The sequence below is a fragment of the Chrysochloris asiatica genome, unplaced genomic scaffold (genome assembly GCF_000296735.1).
Source record: "Chrysochloris asiatica unplaced genomic scaffold, ChrAsi1.0 scaffold00085, whole genome shotgun sequence".
Classification (NCBI taxonomy): Eukaryota; Metazoa; Chordata; class Mammalia; order Afrosoricida; family Chrysochloridae; genus Chrysochloris; species Chrysochloris asiatica.
Genome location: NW_006408603.1, coordinates 2,130,419 through 2,154,294, shown reverse-complemented (window position 1 = coordinate 2,154,294; position 23,876 = coordinate 2,130,419). Strand labels below are relative to the sequence as shown.

Below are 23,876 nucleotides of genomic sequence, written 5' to 3'. Positions count from 1 at the left end.
CTTTCATGAAATATACTGTATAATGAAAACACTACTCATTTCAACTATTTTTGCATGTATGATTTACTGACATTAACTATGTTCCCACATTGTGCAACCGTTACCACTATCCACTGCCAAACTTTTCACCACCCTTAACAGAAACTCAGAGTCCTGGTGTGGCACTGTGGGTTAATCAGCTGGACTGCAAAGTCCACTTGAACCACAAGGTCAGCGGTTCAAGCTTACCTGTCGCTCCTTGGACATAGAGATACAGGATCACTATGGGTCGGAACCAACTCGATGGCACTTAACAACAACAGAAACTCAGTACCCTTAAGCAATACCTTCTGATTTCTTCCTGAACAATGATACTGAAGCAAGAAGTCTAAGGTGCATTGAAGGAATTGGCAAAGAACAAGGCACCAGGAATTGATGGAATAAAAATTGAAATCTTTCAAGAAAGTGAGGAGGTAATTGAAATTTTTTAAGAAATTGAGGAGATACTGGAGGCACTCACTCATCTATGCCAAGAAATTTGGAAGACAACTCTCTGGCCAACTGATTGGAAGAGATCTGTATTTGTGCCCATTCCAAAGAGAGGTGACCCAACGGAATGCGGAAATCATTGGCCAGTCTCTTTGATATCCCATGTGAGTAAAGTTTTACTAAAGGTAATACAGAAACAGTTGCAAGCATACATTGACAGAGAACTTTCAGAGGTTCAACCAGATTCAGAAGAGATTGTGAAATGAGGGATATCATTGCTGATGTCCGATGGATCTTGGCTGAAAGCAGAGACTACTAGAAATATGTTTGCCTGTGCTTTATTGACTATGCAAGGGTTTTTGATTGTGTGGATCATGACAAGCAATGGACAGCATTGTGAAGTATGAGTATTCTGGAACACTTAATTGTGCTCATGAGGAATCTGTACGTGGACCAAAAGGCAGTTGTTCAAACAGAATGTGGGAACACTGAATGGTTTAAAATTAAGAACGGTTTGACAGGGTTGTATGCTTTCAACATACTTGTTCAACCTGTATGTTGAGCAAATAATCCCAGAAGCTGGGTTATATGCAGAAAAATGCAGTATTAGGATTGGAGGAAGGCTCATTAACAACCTGCAATATGCAGATTACACAAGCTTGCTTGCTGAAAGTGAAGAGGACTTAAAATATTTACTGATTAAGATCAAAGAGCACAGGATTACATTTTAATGTAAAGAAAACAAAAATCCTCACCAATGAACCAATTAACAACAGTCATATCAATGGAGAAAAGATTGAAGTTGTCAAGGACTTCATTCTTCTTGGATCAATTAATTATCAACACTCATGGAAGCAGCAGTCAAGAAAACAAATGACGTATTGCATTAGGCAAATCTGCTGCACAAGACCTTTTTCAAGTGTTGGAGAGCAAAGATGTCAGCTTGAGGACTAAGGTGCACCTGACCCAAGCCATGGTATTTTCAATAACCTCATATACATGAGAAAGCTGGACAGTGAATAAGGCAGACTAGAAGAACTGATGCTTTTGAGTTAATGGTGTTGGAGGAGAATATTGAAAGTGCCATGGGGCTGCCAAAAGAACAAACAGATCTGTGTTGGAAGAAGTGCAGCCAGAGTACTCCTTGGAGGCCAAGATGGCCAAACTTCGTCTCTACTACTTAGGACATATTGTCAGGAGGGACCAGTCGCTGGAGAAGGATATCATGTTTGGTAAGGTGGAGGGTCAGAGAAAAAGAGGAAGACCCCCAACAAGATGGATTGGCCAAGTGGCAGCATCAATGGGCTCAAGTGTGGCAACAATTGTGAGGTTGGCCCACGATTGGGCAGTGTTTCGTTCTGCTGTGCATTAGGTCGCTATGAGTCAGTACCGACTTGATGGCACTTAACAACAACGACAACAATCCACCCTTGATAACTCCTAATAAACTTTGGTTTGTATGCATTTGACTATTCTGGACATTTTATAGAAATGGGATCATATAATATTTGTCCTTTTGTATCTGGCTCATTTCACTCAGCATAATGTTTTCAAGGTTCATTCATGTTGTAGCCCATATGAGAATTTCATTTCTTTTTGTAGTTGAATATTATTCCTTTGTATAGATCTTTTGTTTATCCATCCATCCGTTGACGGACATTTGGGTTATTTTCATCTTTTAGGGATTGTGAGTAGCGCTATAATGAACATTGATAGACAAGTATCTGTTTGAATCCCTGCTGTTATTTCTTTTGGGTACATCCCCAGGAGTGGAATTGCTGGGTCACTTGACAACAATGACAAAGTAATTCTAAGTTTGTTTTTTGTTTTACGGAACCACCAAACTATTTTTCATAGCAGCTGTATCCCTAGGCACATGGTTAGATTGTACTACTTGAACCCATTATGTGTGGGGAGGGCATGTGAGTATTTCTGGGCAAGGCACTGTGAAGGAAAGTAACATGGTTACTTGCATATCAGAACAATCAATTTTGGCAGTAAGAGACCCTGCAGAGAACTCTCTTCCCTCAGACATAACCAACCATTTTGAATATTGACTGCTCTGTCATTCCTGCAAAGGACACCTCACATGAATGAGAAATAGACCCTTGTTGCTCTTAGCTGATGAAATCTGAAGTTATTATTGCAGCATAACCTAGCCCATTCTGACAGCTGTTGGCTCATCAGCTGTAGCTATGAGTATCATCCCTGAATCCTGCGGCTGGTCCTCATGGAAAACTCTTATACAGGGGAAAATGCATTTTTAGGCAACAGGGTGCTTCTCCCAGAAGTTCAGTTCCCTTGGCCTCTCACTATGGCACATCAGTAATTTAGATGCAGATGTGTTGGAAGGAATGGCACCTTCCATTCTCCTCTCTACAGGTTGCCTTCTAAATTAATTAAAAGCTGAGGGGTGAGCCGAGAGAATATTCTATTATGCTAGAATGCTCTTTTAAAATTTTTTCCTGTTTGTAATAGGATTTTCCTGTCCCTTTGCCAAGTTTTATGAGAGTTAGCAGGATTCCCCTCCTGGTAGATGAGAGCAATGTACTTTCCAGATATAAGTGTGTGTGACCCACTTTCCCAGAGGAACTTCAGCATCTGCAGGGGCTAATGGTTGAGTGAAACAGCTGAGGAAACAGCCGAGCCCTCCCCCCCCGCCCCCCCCCCAACTGCACTGGGAGCTATGAGCCTGGCAAAACACAGGTGGATTCCCAGCCACCTTAGAAAGCAAGCAAGCAAGAAAGAAAACAAAAAATCAACAAGCCATTCTGCTGAACTTCCGATTAAAGAGCTGTGGTTATCTGTGTGAATCAAAGATTAAAAATAAAAGCTTTTCAGTGACCTGTGCAGGGACATAAAATGACAAGAGAAATGGGCAAGAGACAGAGCTTTAATTGAATAAAAACTCCAGGCTGTGACAGGGGTGGGGAAACACGGAGCAGTAATTAACAACATAATTTTTTAAATGACGATGCAATTAATTAACATCCTGGGTAAGTGGGTGTGAGGAAGGCATCTTTCAGCTTAGAAACATAGCTGAGTAAAGGAGTAGAGGAATTTGTATTTTTTAAAATCTATATGCAAATGGTTACCGTGACTTCAGCAAAGCTCACAACAACCACCGAAGAGATTCCTTACGCCAGAAGAAGCCAACAAATGAATCAGCTTTGTGTTTTATTTTATTCGGAAACTTGTATTTCATTTTATTCTCATCTGTGAGGGAGAAACAGTGGGCTAGATAATGAAGTTGGCAGACATTCACATTTCATTCATGCTTCAGGTTGAGAACTAGCCTCCCCTGAGCATTCTGGGAGTGAGGCTCCAGAAGCTAAAAGCCTCCCAGGGGTAGGCATCCAAGCCTGTAGGAATTACTGAGACTGCTGAAACTGGATGGTCACAGTTGGTAAGGTGGTGTGGGGCTGACCATAATCTACTTAGAAAAGCTTCTTGTGCTACTCACTTTGGGATAGCTGTTTGGGTATCAGAGGAATGTCTGAGAGCAGCAACTATCCCAGGATTCACACTGATGGGGCTCCTTTTCCCCAGGTTAGAATGGGCCATCCTCACTTGCCTAAGGGTTTAAAGGTGACAGCAGGACATGCATTTTAAGCTCACTTCTAGAATGATCCCTTCCCATTAACTTCTGGGCTCCTGTGACCCAGGAAACTCAACTGTCCCCTCCATTGTTGCAGGAGCCATAGCATCTGCTTTGTGATTGCAGTGGCTGTCTTGATGGAGTCTGTCTAGAGTCAAGAAAACAGATTGAAGTTTATCATCTGCTGGGAGTCTTGTCATGACCTTGGTTTTTTTTCTCTTTCTCAAGTGCGTCTACAGCTTCAGGATTGCCTGAGTAGGAGAAAATTTATCATCACATTAGTGACACATTAGCCCCTAGCCTATGGCTCAGTACAGGGTGAAGTTTGGGTTTATCTACATTTAATTTTATAAACTGAAAACATCTTTTCCACAATGCCTCTTTATCTCATGTCCAATCTGGTCATTTGGGGGGCTAGAAGACACTAGCCTGTTATTATCAAGCAAAGAAACTTGATAATCTGGCTTAAAATGAGTGTTACTTTATTGAGTTGCTGCTCCTATAGCATGTGACATATATAAAGAATAAGACACAAGGTTGGTGAATAGCTTTTAGGTTCTTGACCTTCCATTGTTGAAAGAAAGGATTTTCCAGTGGACTTGCCCCTTGTAAGACATACACACAGCTCTGGAAACTAGCCTTGTTTAGTTACAACTTGAAGTGGAAACTCACTTTCACATGAGGTGAACAAATCTACCTAGTCATCAGGCATAGAGGGGAAGGCCACTATTAACAGAAGTGCGCTATTACAATATAGAATAGTTAAAACATTTTTTTTTGCCTAAACTGAATTTGACCTAAAGTAGAGATCTAAAGGAAAAAAAGAAACCTTCACAAACACTGAAAACAATAACAACACTGAAGTACTTAGTAATTTATAAAACTAAAGTTTAAGGTGAATATTGTTCCAAAGTCAATGGGGTTGAAATAGACTTAAGCAGACTTGGTTTCAATGAAGAAGATACTCTTCAGAGCAAGATGGCCCTCAGTGGCTATTTGGATTTCAAAACTACTCATTAAAAAAAAAAACAAAAAACAAAAAACCCAAACCCCATTTTATCTAGATTTTTCTTTGATCTGTTTAGGCATTTTAAACAGCTGTTTGATACTTTATGGAATTATAAAGCTGTGTATAACGCAGAAACCATTCCAGAATGCATGTGCTTTTGTTTTTTGTTTACAACAAAGGTTACTTTTGAGAACAAAGATCTAGCTTTCAAACAAATATGATCATTTACTGTGGAGCATCAGAAAACATATGGCACGTTTAGTTTCAGCAAAATCATTCCTAATGAAAGTGACTAAGTTTCTTGTGAATCATACCTAAAGAAAGTGACTAAGTTCCCATAAGGAATCAATAAGTTTCAATTCATGAAGAAAACAAAGGAGGAAGGAGAGCGAGGAACCCTGTACAACCAGCTGAGCTAATGGCTCACAAATACCTCACAGTTCTGATTTCAGTATGGTGCCGGAAGTCGGCATCTTGGTTTATGTCACACTAGCAAAGAGCTTCAAAGTGTCGGTGAATTATCCTCATAAAGGCTCTTGGATTTGCACCATTTCCACAGGACACTGAAAATGCAGTCACGGCTCCATCCAACTTCATTTTTCTTCAGGGTTGAGGAGCTTGGTGGAGACACAAAATTTCAGAAACTCAATCCGCCTCCACAGAAAAGACTACTATTTTACATGGTATTTTATAGAACCAGCTATTGGTTCTCTGCCCTGTATTTTCCCCTACTTTATTCTCTTCTTTTCTTGACAGATGACCCATACAAAGTGAAAACCACAAAGACATCATCACCTTGGAAGACAGAAAGGACTAAGACAGATCTGACCACACGACAAGTGTCTCGGCCTTGACCTACACAGGAGTAGGTAAGACTCTGGAGTGAGAAGCTTGTTGCCACTGCTACTGCACAACACTGTGTTTAGACTGTTGAACAAGTGCAAAAAGAACATTGCTGAGTCCCGTTTGTGTTGCTCGCCTGTGCTGCTCATGGTGTCGGAGGTGGTTTCGGAGATGGGCAAGAGCTCTCACTGTCGAAGCTGGCAGCTCGGCCCTGCCACTGGGGGAAGGAAAAAAGGTGGTCATGGATTGCCAAGGAAATTTCTGCCACAGTTTACAAAATGTGTCTTATCCATGCACTGAATTCACCTCTCCAGCTTCTCATAAGCTTTCTTATGATTTGCTGTCAGCCATGCAAAAAAATAAAAGGAAAACAGCTTTAGAGTTTCCAGTTTGGAACACCTGATTTAAAAAAAAAAAAGGACCTACTGCAGAAATAATTAAAGCTTTCTTCACTGTGTGCAGCATGTGTGCGTGTGCGTGTTAATGAGGTGCTACGAGTGGACCACCTCTGAGTGCTTCAGCCATTTTTTCACGCTGAAAATCAGATTATGTTAGCAGTGAAAGAGTCTGCAGAGTATGTCCTTTCTGCCAAGAACCCGTGATCATGAATTATTAGCAATTTGTCTAGGAGCTGTTAGTACAGCTAAAAACCTGATATTGCTTTAGCTTTGGACTCTCTTCTTTGCTTTTTTTTTTTTTAAATTAAATGTTTTTATTTTGGATTGAGTGAAAGTTTACAGGGCACATCATCAGCTTCACATTCAACCATTCATATAGCTTGTTTCATTACATTGATTATTATCTCCTCCATATATCATCAGTTAACAGTGTTTCTCTCTATCCTCTTTAGCTTTTTTTTTGGATGGAGGGGGACTTGCCTTTTTGGAATTTACAGTCTCGGCTTTTAGGGAAGGTTTTTACATTTGTCTGTGGATATCCAGGGCTCATGTATGAGATTACTAACAAGCATTACTGAATAATCAGATGAGGGACAGTTTGCTATGTCTACTAGGTGGCTAAAGTCTGATCCTCAGAGCCTATGGTTTGGACGGTCAACAACGCTTGGGCCCACAGGGGCTTGGCCTCCTGACCGGGTCTGCACGGTCTGCATCCGAATCCTCCTTATTTATTGTTTGTTTAAGGGACGCTGCCTGTCTTAGGCAGTCAGTGCGAATTCCTCAGTCTTACCAGTCATTGAAACTCATTGCAGCATGGCAATGGCTCTGTCTTAAGTTGCCGAGGTTCCACGTGATCCTTACCCGTCTCTGGCCACACGTCCAGCATAAGCAGCCGCCATCCGAGGAAGGCAGGGAGGGAGGAGATTGGCTGGGGACCCCATGCGCCAGACGTTGCCGGCCCACCACCTGCTCTAAGGTGACCAAGCAGGATCACTATGCTGAGGTTCAATCAAGTTCTTAGGGGATCTTACTCTCTAGCAGGGGTAGCAAATTAGTAGCCACTCAGTGTTCACTTTGAGAATTACTTATATCATAAATTTGAGCATGTAGCTGATGAATATCCACAGACAAGTGTATATGTTCCACAACCTCCTAAAATGCTGTTGGACTCTCTTCTTTGCTTTTAATGCTTCCTATGGGTCTTTGCACTCGACTTGTGAAGAGGTAGGAGATGAGGGGAGGTGGCAGCCCCTTCCCTTCTCTGGCATCTTCTCCTCAGGTCTTGTGTCTCAATAGATTGCCTCCTCTCCCCTGCCTCCAACCCTTCTATGAAAGTGGGTGATGTAATGGGGCGTAATGGAGTGAAGGAGAGGAGTGAAGATGGATGGACCTGCGCCTTGAGCAACTCAACCTTTCTTTAAGCAGAAAGCCAGTCATGCCTACAGCAATGTTTTTTAGGCTAACATCTGACCTAGTGAATATTCTTGACCTCTCTGAGGTTGTATAACTTCAGAGTGACTCTGTGTCCACTGCGTATCCCCTGTGCTTAGGTGTCTCCACTAAGGGGTGGTGACATTGCACAACATATTTGTGCCTAGAGGTGAGATGGGAGAGGGTACAGATCCCCCCTCAATACAGCTACATGTAGACAGTGCTGAACCACCTAAGAGAAAGACCATTTGTTACCCAACATTACCTATGGAATAGACGAGAAGCTCACAAAGCTGAGTAGAAACCCAGACCTATTAAAGTAGCTTGATGCTTCCAGTTCTAAGGAAAGCGCCTGCTATCCTCTATCCTTCTCTGGGTTCTTAAAGCTCCTTGTCTAAGCCACCTGAAAATTATTACAGATAACCAAGGACTGGAGCAAATAGGTAATGGTGACCATCATTAGATGGCCTGATTGATCACTGACCAGTTGCTGTTGAGTGAACTCTGATTGATGGTGACCTCATATGTGCCAGCATAGAACTCTGTTCTCCATAGAGTTTGCAATGACTGACTGTTTGGAAGTAGATCACCAGACCTTTCTTCTGAGGTCTCTATGGCCAAACTTGAACCTCCAACCTTTCAGTTATCAGCTGAGCATATTAACCATTAGCACTGCCCAGTGACTCCTTATGTAACCTAGACTGGAGCAATCTTTGTAATGTTAGGAGGTACGTCTGGGAGATCATCCAGCTGAACCCTTTTGCTCTTGCAGATTTCAAAAGGAAAACACAGAGACATTAAGACACAACTGGTTAGGGGCAGAGCCAAGATCTGAAACTAGATCTCCTAACTTTCCATTCTGTGTTCTTTCCACTCTGTTCTGCTGCTATCTTAGCATGTGGCCACACTAGAGGGAGAAAGGGACACAAAAAAATGTAATAAGAAACCTAACCTCTTTGGGTCCATACCAGGTACTTACTCCTAACTCCGGTGGCAGTCTCTCTGCTTGCAGCATCCACGTGAATGAAATCACAACCGAGGGGTTCCCTGGTGAAATATTTTAGATAAATAAATGCCTGGGTGCTGAACCCATTGTGACTTCTGACTCAAGTGCTTCGTAACTAGAAGGTGACATAAGACGATTACTATTGCTTCCATTGAACTGATAGTCATTTTAGGGGTTCTACTTTTTCTGTTACAACCTATACTGTTGGTGCAAAGACATTGTAATTACCGGCTTGTCCCCTGAGTAAGCATGCCACTTTAACATCCTGATTGATAGGCCAGGTCAGAGGAGAGGAAATGAAATAGCTACACAGAATTGTTTTTTTTCTTTTATATAACAACCCAAAGAGTAGTCACACAATCACACGGAGACAAATTGTTTATCTGGGACAAATAAAGAAGGAGCACCAGCTTCCCCCCCCCCTACCCCCCCCACCATGAAGATAAACAAAGGGAGGGGATGGGATCATGGACAATGGGAAGGTGGATGATTCCAAGGGGATTGTTATCACCAAGACTCTGAAAGAGCAGAGAACTGGTCTCCAGCATGCAGAAAGACTAGTGTTCCAGGGTGCCTGTGTCCCAGTGCAGTGTTTTGTTGTTCTAAAATGGCTCATGTTCCAACAGAGATCTAAAATCTTTGGCAGATGACCCAAACTTGGCCTTCCTTAGAAAAACACCGTGGAGAAGGTTGGTCAGTCTGGGCCTGTGTGTGGTGGTGGCAACATCATGCAGTCCTGGGCGGGCGTGCTGGGAGATGAGGGACTACAGCCCCTGCTGGTGGAGGGCACTGGCTATGGCTTAATTGATTTTTATTCATGAAAATGATCTCAGTAGGGAAAAATGTCTTCTCGGTTCATTTGCTCCTTTCAACCTTATTTTAAACCCCAAACAAGCAATCAAGGAGAATGCCTTCTGTTCTCATTAATAAAAAAAGAAATGATCACAGCACTTAACTCTTCTAAGAAACCCAAACTCATTGCTGTCAAGTTGATTTCGACTCATAGCAACCCCACAGGGCAGAATACAATGGTCTCATAGGGTTTCCAAGGCTGTACATCTTTACTGAAGCAGACTGCCACATCTTTCTTCCTCAGAGCATCTGGTGGGTTCAAACTGCTGTCCTTTTGGTTAGCAGCTGAGAGCTTTAACCACCACACCCTCAAACCTCCTCCTCTAAGAAAGGCGCCATCTAAAATACAGACAGCCTTGTAGACATGATGCAATTTATCTTCCCAGGAGCTGGAGAATAAGATTTCTTTCTATATTATACAAGTGGGAGAAGGTCCAGGAGCAAGGCTCTAGCTTGATGTCTGGAATAGGATGGAAAAGGAGGCCATGTGGACTCTAAGGAAGATGGATATATGTACAAATACGATGCATTCCATAAACACAAAGTGCCAACTTAATATGAGCCTGGCGGGGTTTAAATGCACTTTTATACAGATACTTGAATTGGTTGCTAAACGCATAGGCAAACATTTATATGAATTTGAGCGGGTGAAATTCTAAGTTGCCAAGGCAAATGTTGTTTTCAGCTTCTTGATAAAGAGAAATGGTCAGTTGAGCAGAAAATGGCAGGGCAGTGCTTGGGGGAGGGATGGTCTCAGAATCTTGGTAGAAGAGGTCAAGAAAAAAGTAAGCCTCAAGGATATGAATCAATTTATTCCCTTTTCGTTTTCTTTATACTGCTACTTTCTCTTTACTGTCTCATCAAATATTCATTTTCAAAGGCTTGATTCTACTTTATCTTTCCTCCTTTTATAGTCTGGACTAGAGAGTTAAAGTTCTCAAAGAAACCGGACTTGGAATCAATTATTTGGTTTAATTAGGTTGTATTCATTGTGAAGGAAAGTGATTCTGGGGCCAAGTCTCAATACCTCTGGGTTACCCAGCATCCCCACCCCCTACTTTAGCCGTGGCTCTAGTGGTTATTGTCAGTTCGCTGTGGTCAGAGCCAGCCTGGCAACAGGGGTGGGTTATTACAGATTCCAGATTGCAAAGGCAGACACAGTATAAGATGCTGGCTCATGGGCCCATTTGTCATTTAAGTCAAAGATTCCTAGAAAAGCACAGATGGGAAGGATCATAGAGATCATCTTATTCACCCTATCATGTGTTTAATGAGGAAACGGAAGACCATAGTGGACCAGAATGCCCCATGGCACACCAGAGGTTCAGCTAGGCCTCCTAGCTTCCATTCCATGCCTGTGCCCCTAAATTATCCTAAGTAGTTTAGTAATTTATTCTACTCTTAAACATCTCCAAAGGATTAACAAATCGAGGGGTATGGAGAGAGAAGGGCACACAGAAACCATGCTAGGTTGACTCTGCCCTGTGGTCAGTGAAGAGTCACATGTTGGCTCCCCATCATCTGAGTCCTGCCCAGAGGTTGTCTCCTCGGTAGATGAAGGGAGGTCATGGTACCTCACCCACACTGCAGAAAAGGGTCTTCTTTAAAAGAGACTTTTCTACTTGTGAGCAGAGATTCCCTTTGGGGAACCAGCCAGAGATCTGAGGTTGATCTCATGAATTAACCCCTTGCCATCACAAGTCCATTCCAACTCATAGTGTTGTTATTGCTAAATGCTGTTGAGTCAGTTCTGACTCATAGCAACCCTGTTTAGGGTTTCCAAAGTTTGAACCACCGACCTTGAGGTTCAACTGACCTTACAGTCCAGTGCTTATCCTGCAGTGCCACACCAGGACAGAATAAAAGTGCTCTTCAGGATTTCCAAGGCTGTAAATCTTTATGGGAGCTTCATCTTTCTCCTGTGGAGTGGCTTGTGGGTTTGAAACTCGGACATTGCGATTAGCAGTCCAATGCTTAACCCACCAGGTCACCAGGGCTCCTTTAAAGCTCCACCAAACCAAGGAGTTCTGGTAGCATAGTGGTTATGAATCGGGCTGTGAACCGCAAAGTCAGCAGTTTGAAACTATGAGCTGTTCCGTGGGAGAAACATGAGGCTTTCTGCTCCCGTAAAGATTTACTGCCTCAGAAACCCTGTACAGGGTCGCTAGGAGTCGGAACCGACTCCACGGCACATAACAACAACAACAACAACCCAAGAACCAAACCTACTGCCAATTAGCTGATTCTGACACATAACAACTCTGTATAGGGTTTCTAAGGCTGTAAATCTTTACAGTAGCAGAAAGTCTCATCTTTCTCCCACAGAGTAGCTGGTGGATTTGAACTGATGACATTGTGGTTAGCAGTCCAGAGCTTATCCTAAAGTGCTACCTGGGCTCCTTTAAAGCTCCGCAGCTGTGGTAAAATCAAGGCAACTATAGGCAAAATGTGAGGCAGAGATTGAGGGGAACTCTGCAGAGGTTGCAGTCTAGGATGGAGTTTCAAAGTATAGGCACACCTGGAAGGTAAGTCAGTTAGCCTGGCTCCTTTCTCCCCCAATAGGATTCCATGTATCCAATCCCCTCTGTTCTCATTGCTGGAAACAGGTGGGAATGGGCTTGTCCACCTGAGAAGGAAGGAGCTACAGGTCCTCTGGGTTTACCGCCCATGCTCTTTCTGCACCACAGACTACAGAGCAGATGACTACTTTTAAGCTGTAAGGCCACATGTGGAAGGGATGATGCTTTATTTTTATTAGCAGACTTTCCAGTTTTATATAGCGATCTAGATTTCCTGGGTTTGAAGGGTGTGAAGATGAGTAAATAATCACCCAGATTTCTAGGATGTAGATTGGGAAAGTTGAAATTGATGAAAATGGGGTTTAACGTTTGCCTGGCTATTTCCATTCCAACCCTTTGAGCAAAAGCAGACTTGTGGACCGCCGAGGTGGTCAGAGGATCTAGAGATTGTAGGGTTTGATGAAGAGCAGGGCAGACTGTAAATATCATTTGAAAGGACTTTTTATTTTTGCAGTTGAGAGGAAAGCGATTGGATCAAGCAGTCCAGGAGGGACTGGGATTGGAGCCTAAGTCTTGGGACTCCCAAGTCAGTGCTCTTTCCATGATGTTTCTGTTAGATTCAGCATAGTGGCTTTCACCACAAAGTGCAGCGCCATGAGACCATCCTAACTTCCTCCCTATAGTGACCTCCTGCCAAGTCGACTGACTGGTTTGAGCCTCAGGGAACTTACTGCTCAATAAGGATAGGATTTCTTGCCAAGTTCTGATCTCACCCCCATGGGGTTCTCTGTTACAGGAGGCACTTGGCCCAGGGGTTTTGTGAAAGCATTCCAGGCCTGGCACTGTGGAGCTGCCGGGAAGCTTTCCTCAAAGTTCTTATTTTTCCATTAAGAACTGTTGGCTTTCAATAATGCCCAGCATCAGGGCTCTTTGCCAGACAATTTCCCATCTTCTCCCTCCATTTCCTTTCTAAGGGTTACACATTGGGTGCGAAACGTGTGGTCCCCTCCCCATGAAAGGCCGAGGGTCTTGCAAAAGCCAGTTGCCATTCTCCAGCCAATGTGATCATGCAGTAGACATGCCAAGGGCTGAGCACAACCTCACCCACCTCTTTGAAGGATTTCTTTACCTCCACCAAGGAGTGCCAGTGTGCGATGGGCTTCCGTGGGTATGCCAGCATCTCATTCCAGTGGTCCCTGCCCAGACCTTCTGCATTGATCCCCACACGACAGACCCCTATGATCTCATTATGGCCCACGCTGAAGGAGAAACAAAAGGTTCAGCATTGGTGAACAGGCGTATTCTAAGAAAGGGGGGCCTTGGGGTCTGAGACTCTACCTGGCAGGTCTAACTCAGAGATCTGAGCTTTGAAAAATGCTCAGCAGGGCCTCGCAAAGCCAGTGGCATTGCACCCGGCCTCCTGGGGTGAACATTGGACACAGACAGATGAGCAAAAGGTCATAAACTTGTTTGAAATCTCTGGAATTGGTGGACAGATGGCCTGGCTTTGGGAGGTGGGAGCATTTAAGTCTCTTCCCTTCTTTGACTCAACCAACAGATCACAGCCTTGCTTGAAACAGCATTTGGAAATAAATCAACCTGTTTTGAGCGCCACTACTCCACACTCCCAGCGGCTGGGATGTGATTTATTCACTCAGTAAGAGCATCATTCATCACTCAAATACGTTCACCCAGCACCTACTATGCCCAAGAACTTGTGCTAAGAATCCTGGATTGAGGCTTTACCGCATGGTTTCTTTCTCCTTTACCTAAAGTAACAACGGGAGAGAAGAAGCCATGGGGGTTGGAGTAGTAGGAAAATATTCTCGAGCCATCCATGACAGAAGAGCAGGAAATCCATCTGAAGAAGGGAAATCAAGTTGGGTGACTATGCTGGGTCCAGATTTTGAAAGAAGACCTTGGGAGTAAGGGGGAAGTACCTGGACAACAAGAGTCATTGATGGTTCTTAAGAAGGGCAGGGCCAGGAAGAATGTGGTCTTTTAAAGCCCTTAGTGTGTGGTTTGATTGAGGCAGAGAGTTACTGGAGGTAAAGGGTCAGTTAGGGAGCTGTGTGACCATCCCAGAGTGATAATAGCAGCCGCAGCAGCAGCAGAAATGAAGACGTTAGGGAAACATTTTGAAAGGCAGATAATAGGACTCAGTGTCAGATGGAGGGACGGTAATAGATGGGGATGAATCCTTGTGGAGACTGGTGGGTGGAGCTGCCTTTGACAAAAATGAGTCAGCTTCCAAGGGTCCCTTCGAATGAGGCCAAGGTGCACCTGAGCCCTCAATCACAAAGTCCAAGGTCAAAAAGCCCTGTGCTGTATGGGAGTGGGAGTGAGGGGTGGGAAATCATGCCCTTCTGGGACTGGTACCTACCGATCATAATCCATAACGGAGATGAGCAGGCTGACTTGATCCATGTTCTCTGGAGGAATGTCAAAGATGATGGCCTCATTGTAGACAGGATTGAGAGTGTTCTTCTTTATGGTGGTTTTCTTCTTCTTCAGCCTCCGCCCGTCACAAAGCAGAGACACTTTGACATACGGATCTGTGCCAGTGAGGGTGATAGAAAGGAAAGGGAGCATGTTAAACAGATGTTCTTGAACATCATTTGTAACAGAGGGAATGCAGCCTTAGACCCACGGTTGCTCGTCAGATGGTATCAGCGGGTTGTTACAATAATTAAACCACTTGTATTTATGTGGCATACCTGTCTCTGAGGACACTCAGTGCTTAATAAACAGGGTCTTTAGCTACCTCAGTTTTCTTGGGAGAGTGCTTAATGGGTTTTCACTAATGGGGAAGCTGGCCCTAAATCACACAGGACACCTGCCCATGGGCAGGGAGTTCACAGCCCTTAATCTTGCCTACTATGACCAGTTGGTTCCAAAGGGCGGTGAAACTGAACAAAGGCACTTTGTTTCTTTCACCTATTTGGAGTCCTTTTCTTTGGGGATTTTGTCAGCATTATTAACCAAAGGGTAAGGGAGGGGGTGGTAAAAATAGAACTCCACGATGCCCAAGGAGTAGCAATGTGTCAGAGTAAAATGAACAGCGAACATCACGATGCTGTTCTTGTCCTCCCTGCCTGACAACATGATTATGGGTCCCATTGTCCCAGAAAGTTCATATCCATTTGGCATCAAGAAGGGGAGTAGTGGCCCTGCTCACTGCTTCCCTGGAAGCCATTTCTTGCTCTCTTCTGGGCAGTGGAGGAGGAAGGAGCTTGGCCAGGGGGGAGTGAGGCGGACCTCCTGAGACTCAGGCAGCTGGTTGACATTTCATTTCTCAGTGGGATCTTGGATGCTCTCCATCCAGAGAGACACACTAAACGGGAAATGTCTCTTTACCTAACTCCCTGGTACCTCCCATCTTTGTCTCTCCTTTAGTTCTCTGAATGGCTATTTCATGGTCATCTTTCTACCCTGAAATTTTCTACTCACCCAAGTGAAGTGGCACCTATTGTAGCTCACAGCACAGGTGTCTGGGTCACCATCATAATTGTTATTTATGCTGTGCAGCTGAAGAAACGGGAGGTCCACTCACTTGTAATAATAGCTTTTGCAATGCTGATGTCCTGAGACACCTTCTTGACCAGAAGCCAGGGCTCATGTGAATCTATCAAGAAGTGGGACCAAACTAGCCACTTCCCCAGCTTTGTCATCCATGGACTCTATTCTGTTAGGGTTCTATTTCCTGGGTATCTAACTAAGCACCTAGGAGCCCCAGGTATCACTCCATGAGCATGATTCAAGTGGGAGATGAGTGGCAAACCTATGGTGGGAGATAAAGAGAATAGTGACACCTGATCGGAAACTCAAAGCTTAAAGGCATTTCTGTAGGCATCTAAGAGAGATACCGACTAACCAATGGGGCTCAATTGTTGTCGTTAAGTGTCATTGAGTCAGTGCTGAGTCATAATGACCCTATGCACAACAGAACGAAACACTGCCTGGACCTAAGCCAACCTCAAAATCTTTACTATATTTGAGCCCATTGCTGCCGCCACTGTGCTAATCCATCTCATCTCATTGGGGGTCTTCCTCTTTTTCTCTGATCCTCCATTTTACCAAACATGATATCTCTTTCCAAGGACTGATCTTTTCTGACAATACGTCCAGAGTGTGAGAGATGAAGTCTGGCCAGCCTGGTTTCTAGGGAGTATTCTGGCTGCACTTCTTCCAACACAGATGGGTTTGTTCTTTCACATCCCATGGTACTTTTTTTTTTTTTTCTTTATTGTGAGTTGAGTGAAGGCTTACAGAGCAGATCATCAGTTGTATATCCAACAAATCATATATTTTGCTTCATTACATGGTTGCAATCCTCTCCATGCACCACCAATTAACAGCACTTAACTCTATTCACTTTAACCATTGCATTGCTCCCTGTGACTCCTGCCACCCCCATCTTTCCTCTGCCAACTCCCTCCGGTTGTATATTGCCTGCCCCAATCACCCATGTCAATGCGTGTCCACCCTCTAGCACATTTATCATTTCCTCCTCCCCGCAAAACCATCATAGATTGTTTCTGTTATCAAGAAGAATCCCGCGCCCCCCCCCCCTTTTAATGTACTTTTAATATTCTCCTCTAACTCCATAGCTCAAATGTATCAATTCTTCCATGGTCTTCCTTATTCTCTGTCCAACTTTCCTATGCATATGAGGTTATTGAAAATACCATGGCTTGGGTCAAGTGCACCTTAGTCCTCAAGCTGACATCTTTGCTCTTCAACACTTTAAACAAGTCTTGTGCAGCAGATTTGTCTAATGCAATATGTTGTTTGATTTCTTGACTGCTGCTTCTGTGAGTGTTGATGGTTAATCCGAAGTCTTTGACAACTTCAATCTTTTCTCCATCTATCATGATGTTATTTATTGGTCCAGGGGTTAGGATTTTTGTTCTCTTTACACTGAGGTGCGACTCATACCAAAATCTGTGGTCTTGGATCTTCATTAGTAAGTATTTTAATTCCTCTTCACTTTCAGCAAAAGGTTATATCATCTGCATATCACAGGTTGTTAATGAGCCTTCCTCCTATCCTGATGCCATATTTTTCTTTATATAATTCAGCTTCTGAAATTATTTGCTCAGCAAACAGATTAGATAAGTATGGTGAAACAATACAACTCTGGTGCACACCTTTCCTAATTTTAAACCATTCGGTGTTCCCTTGTTCTGTTCGAACAATTGCCTCTTGGTCTATGTACAGATTCCTCATGAGCACAGTCAAGTGTTCTTCCTGGAATACTCATTGTCTGCAATGTTGTGCATAGCTTGTCATGATCCACACAATCAAAGGCCTTTGTGTGGTCAATAAAGAACAGGTAAACATCTTTCTGATATTCTCTGCTTTCAATCAGGATCCATCTGATGTCAGCAATTATATTCCTCATTCCACGGTCTCTTCTGAATCCACTTGAATCTCTGGAAGTTCTCTGTCAATGTATGGTTGCATCAGTTTTTGAATTATCTTTAGCAAAATTTTGCTTACATGGGAGATTAATGATGTTGTCTGAGGATTTCTGCATTCTTTTAGGTTACCTCTCTTTGAAATGGGCACAAATATAGATTTCTTTCAGTCAATTGGCCAGGGAGTTGTCTTCCAAATTTCTTGGTGTAGATGAGTGAGTGTCTCCAGAGCTGCATTAGTTGGTTGAAAGATTCCAATCTGTGTTCCATCTATTCCTGGTGCCTTGTTCTTTGCCAATGCCTTCAATGCACCTTGGGCATCTTCCTTCAGTATCATTGGCTCCTGATCATATTCTACCTCTTCAAACTGTTGAACATTAACCATCTCTTTCTCTTTCTGGTACAGTGACTCTGTATTTCTTCCATCTTCTTTTGATGCTTTCTGTATCATTCAATATTTTGCCCGTAGAATCCTTCAATATATCAAGTCAAGACTTGAATTTTTTCTCAGTTCCCTCAGCTTGAGGAATGCTAAACGCGTTCTTCCTTTTGGTTTTGTAACTTCAGGTCTTTGCAAGTTTTGTTATAATGTTTGACTTTGTCGTCTTGAGCTTCCTTTTGAACTCTATTCAGCTCTTTTACCTCCTCATTTCTTCCATTTGCTTTAGTATCTCTGCCTCTGAATACCAAGTTTCACGGTTTCTTCTGACATTCATTTTGGTCTTTTCCTCCTTCCTTGTCTTCTTAATGACCTTTTGGTTTCTTCCTGAATGATGTTCTTGATGTCATCCCACAACTTTTCTGGTCTTTGATCATTAGTGTCTAATACATCAACTCTGTTCTTCAGATGATCTCTAAATTCAAGTGGGATATGTTCAAGGTTATATTTTGCCTCTTTGGGACTTTTTTACTTTTTTTCAGCTTTAGCCTGAACTTGCATCTGAGCAATTGATGATCTGTTCCACAGTCTGCTACTGACCTTGTTTTGGCTGACAATATGGAGCTTTTCCATTGTTTCTTTCCACAGATGTAGTCAATTTGATTTCTGTGTATTCCATCTGGTGTGGTCAATGTGTATAATCATCTTTTATATTGTTTTAAAAGGTATTTGCAATGAAGAAGTTATTAGTCTTGCAATATTCTATCATGTAATCTCCAGCATCATTTCTATCACCAAGGCCATATTTTCCAACTATCGATCCTTCCTATTTATTTCCAACATTTGCATTTCAATCACCAGTAATTATTAGTACATCTTGACTGTATGTTTGATCAATTTCAGCCTGAAGACGCTGCTAGAATGTTTCAATTTCATCATCACTGGTTTTAGTGGTTGGTGTGTAAATTTGAATAACAGTGGTATTAACTTGTCTTCCTTGTAGGCATATGGATATTATCCTATCACACACAGACAGCATTGTACTTCATGACAGATCTTGGTATGTTCTTTTTGATGATAAATGCAATGCCATTCCTCTTCAATTTGTCATTCCTGACAGAGTAAACCATCTGATTGTCAGATTCAAAATGGCCAATACCAGTCTACTTCAGCTCGCTGATGCCTATTATATCAAAGTTTATGCATTCCATTTCATTTTGACAACTTTCATTTTTCTAGATTCATACTTTATACATTCCATGTTCTAATTATTAATAGATGTGTACAGCTGTTTCTCTTCATTTTGAATTGTGTCCCATCAGTAAATGAAGGTCCTGAGGGCTTTACTCCTTTCACATCATCATGGTCAACTCTACTTTGAGGCGGCAGCTCTTCCCCAGTCGCATTTTGAGTGCCTTCCAACCTGAGGGGCTCATCATCTTCTGACACTGTATCTGACAATATTCTGGTGCTCTTCATCATGTTTCAGTATTCAATATTCTGGTGCTGACAAGTGTTTCACTGTTAATCATAAGGTTTTCAGTGACTAAATGTTTTGACGTGGTCTGTCTCTCTCTTCTTCCTAGTCTGTCTTCGTCTTTAAGCAGTTGAAACCTGTCCATCTTGGGTGGCCCTGCTGGTATTTAAAACAGCTATGGCATCACTTCCAGAATCACAGCAACATGCAAGCCACCACAGTATGATAACATGACAGACGAGTGGAGGGGGCTGCAGTAGCTGTGTCTTAACCATGGGGACAGATGGGTTTGTAGGGAAGCGGGGGCAGTACATGAGGTCTTCAATGTGCTATCTCTTACTACACATATGAAAGGACCTTCTCTTGGGGGGATTTTTAACCAAAAGGGCAAATTTTAAATAAAATGATAGATTTTTGAGAGCCAGGTGAGATAGTTTCCCACAACCTATGCATATGTATGTCCCCAGGGCATTTTTCAGGACCAAGCAAGCATGGTAATAGTTAGCCTCAAATCAGTCTTTAATGTGATGACTTCTAAACTCCTTTAAGGGAGTAAATTGCCTCAGAATATGTCTTTAGATTTAAGGTTGCTCCATTGCTGTTCTGTTTCCTGCCATGACTATTTCAGCGCACTCTCACATCAGAGCAAATTTCCACCTCACGAGGCTTGGAAAACATGGGCAGAGTTACTTGTGCCATTAAGCCAGTGGTCCCTTCCTTTCCCAACCCCATCCACCCGTTCCAAAGCATATCCAATCTGTAAAGTTCAGTGACTATGCTTCCATTGCAAGAACCAAAGATCTCACCATTGTCCCAGCAGCTAAGCAAACAGATGACTGTTCCCTACAGTTCTCTGGGGCAAGTTTGTGGCCTCTAGTAGAATGTTGCTCTCAAATAACCTCTGAGGACTTTCCCACCCTAACAGCCTATGATGCTATATGCGTCTGAGGAAGGGGACACAATAACTAGCAGTCTATTTCAACCTTGTTGTCATGAAAGCCATCAAAATTCAGCATCTAAAGGAGCTCTGGTAGCGTAGTGGTTACGAATTTGGCTGCTAACCGCAGAGTCAGTAGTTCGAAACTACCAGCTGTTCCGCAGGAGAAAGATGAGGCTTTCTGCTCCAGTACAGATTTACAGCCTCAGAAACCCTGTACAGGGTCGCTATGAGTCGGAACCGACTCCACGGCACATAACAACAACAAGTATGTATCAGGCACTGTGATGACATACAGCATGTCACTTTAACTATGTCATCTCTATAAACTATTAATTATTGTTAAGTGCTGTCGAGTTGGTTCCAGCTCAGAGTGACCTTGTATAGGGTTTCTGAGGAGCATCTGGTGGGTTTGAACTGCCGACCTTGTAGCTAGAAGTCAAGTGCTTATACTACATCACCACACTGGGGCTATCACCCTCAAATTATAGATGGTGAAACCAGAACAAAAAGAGACAAAGAAACTTGCCTAAGATTTGAATCCAGGTTTGTCTGACTTAAACCACTAAACTCAATGTGGTGTCCTGGTGTGTTACGTTAGGATAAGCACTGGACTGCTAATAGCAAGGTTGGCGGTTCAAACCCACCAATCACACCTCAGAAACCCTATACAGGGTCACTGTGAGTCAGAACTGACTGGACGGCACTTAACAACAACAACAGAAGAAAATAAAAGAAGGACAACGAGATGTGGGACTCACTCACCACCCCTTCGTAGCATCCTAGTCCTTATTACAGCATTTTGTATTTAAAAAATGTTTATACTCTAGCAGATAGGCTTAGGAAATTAATTCAGGGATAGCTTAGGTCAAGGAGAAATATGTATAAAGGTATTTGGTTTTAGAGGTCAGTAACACATAAGTCAAAAACAGGCAATCAATAAGCTATGTTTGCTCTCTAGGTCCCTGTGTGGCACAAAAAGTTTGCACTCAACCACTAACCTAAAGTTTGGCTGTTTGAACCCACCCAGCAATGCCACATAAGAAAATGCTGGCAATATGCTTCTGTAAAAATTACAGTCACAGAAACCCTATGGAACACTTCTACTTTGTAACACAAAGGTCTCCATACATTAGAATCAACAGGCCTGTGGCATGTATGTCCCCCACCCCACCCCACTGCATGTTCCTCATGCTACAGACTCTCATTCATCCATTCAAATACTTACTTGTTGTGTGTCTATTAATTGCCATGCTTTGTTCCAGGAACTTGCTGACATCAGGAAAGAAAACAGACAGAATTCCCTGATGAAAGGAGGGCCCCTGCCTTTTCAGCATCAAGCTGAGATTTAACACCAGATTCCAAGCTCAGATAGAAAGAGGAGCAACGGTAAGAGAAAGGGCAGAACTCAACATGAAGAAAATCTCTCTTCCCAAACGCTGTGCCTTGGAGCAGCCTTGCCCATTACCTAAGTAACTTCACATAAGCTCACTCTCTAGTACACAGATTTAATTACATCAGAGAAGATAGTGTGGGGACTTGGGCCGCAAAATCCTATTTCCCTCAGCAGACTCAAGAGTCCTCGGTGAATTTCCATCCCCGGTACACACTTATTTTGATATTAAAATGCAATCTACATTGGCTATATTTTGGGGAAAGTGGACTTGCTGCTGCCTGAGAGCCTTTCACGTGTCAGAAGAGGCTCTTTAAGTTCTTCACCATGTCTGCTGTGTGTCAGGCAGTGCCAAAGAAAGCAGAAGCATGAGGGGGAGCGTCGGGCTCGGTCTCTGTGGAGCCTCTGGCCTTGCTGCAGAGAGACAATGGAGCTGAGAGCTGAGGCACACACATTTCTTTAGCATCTCCTAACTACCTTTCTCTGGAACCTCAGTTTTCATGGCAACTCAGCAGTAGTGGGTCTGTTTTTGAAGTTTTAATTTGGAATACTTCATCTTCCAGTTGTACCAGGTGGTACCCTGGGCCCAGATGTTTTGGCTGCACTGCTATCTCTATATTAAGGAATTTTCCAACTGTGATTATAGTAAGGAATTTTCCAGGAAATAAAAATAAATAAAATGAAAAATCTTTCATTCCCATCCAAGCTGAGAGGCCCCTCCTGAGCCGTTTTATATTGGTAATCTGAATCATCTGAAGGGGCACTTGGGGAGAGGGGGTGTCTAGGGAAACAAACAAAAAAGATAGCATTTGCTATTCTGAGTGTGGCTTAGACTATTCTATGGTGCCTGTTCTTTGGAAGACTTCACCCTATTTCCCCTCATAGGGGAGAGGTTCCCAGGACTCCACATACCCCTCTGCTATTCCCAAACTCAAATGCCTTGTCCAGTAATGACTTGCAGAATTGTAGGCTGGAGAAGGATCAAGGCTCTGACCCCATGGCCAGCCTGCAGGCTCCACAGCTGTCCCCAAACAAGCATTTCCTCTGTTGTTGGATTGTTGTTGTCAAGTGCCAACAACTCGGTTCCAATTTATAGTAACCCTGTATAGGGTTTCTGAGGAGCAGCTGGTGAGTTTGAACTGCTGACCTTTTGGTTAGCAGTCCAGTGCTTATTCTACAATGTCACAGACTAGGACTCTGTTTTTGCTTCTCTACCCAGCAGGTCTCCTGGTGCTGAAGTCAAGGCCGAGATCCCTGCAGGAAAAACTCAAATACAAACGCACTTTGCTTTTCAGCGCATTTGCTCTAGCAACTCACTACCTGTGTAGACCCACAAACATTTACACATTAAAACCTCACCTGACCCACAAACATTTACACATTAAAACCCCAAAGAACCTTTCTGGAGAAGTCCTGGTGTGGCACTGTAGGATAAGCGCTCGACTGCAAGGTCGGTTTGAACCGCAAGGTGGGCAGTTCAGATCCACCAGCTGCTCCTCGGATACCCTATACGGGGTCACTATAAGTAGGAGTCAACTCAACAGCACTTAATAACAACAACAACCCTTTTGGAAGTTCTGGGAACTCTTAGAGACTAGAAAGATTTTCGTTAACTTTCTGCTCTACAATATAGGCAAGGTTGTGAACGATTTTGAACATCCTTCTGACCAAATTACGGACAACTCATTTTTGCGTTTTAGTGTTATATAAATTTGCCCTTGAAATAATTTTTCCATTACTTGCAACAAAATGTTTTCATCACAATCACCTTCATTTTCTGCACGTGGAGCTTTCGAATCACTGAAAAAGCTTCGAGCCTTTCCTTGCACTAAAGTAAGGTTGAAAAAGAACCATATGTCCCTGTTCTGACATACCTACAAATCTGACTTCAAGACACATTTAGAAACAGATCTTGTTTGTAATGCAGGGAATGCTTATATTTCTTTTTCAGTCTCTCCCTTCTCCAATAGAACAAATGATAACACTGTCTACTAAATGGCTTATTATGTGTCGTACAATTCTAGCAGCTTTGCATGAATTAACTTCCCTGAAGAACTCCCATCAGTCAAGATGAGGACGCCGAAGCATTTAGACAGCAAAGAAAGTGTCAAAGCTAGAATCCAATTCCAGACAGTTCACCTCAAGA

General features: G+C 43.0%; 1 protein-coding gene across 3 annotated transcripts in view; it reads right to left on the bottom strand.

Annotated features, from left to right (window-relative positions):
- Positions 1-6,063: 6,063 nt before the first annotated feature.
- Positions 6,064-23,876, bottom strand: part of SYT6 (synaptotagmin VI) — a 99,718-nt gene continuing 81,905 nt past the window's right edge. The window contains exons 5-7 of one of the 3 annotated variants that reach the window (XM_006865887.1): positions 14,508-14,679; positions 13,233-13,383; positions 6,064-6,135 (exon numbers count right to left, since the gene is read on the bottom strand). In XM_006865887.1, the coding sequence (XP_006865949.1) occupies positions 6,064-6,135; positions 13,233-13,383; positions 14,508-14,679 (395 nt within the window). Of the gene's footprint in view, positions 6,136-8,776; positions 8,795-13,232; positions 13,384-14,507; positions 14,680-23,876 lie in introns of those variants that run through there. The other 2 variants (XM_006865889.1, XM_006865888.1) reach the window with 2 other exon arrangements.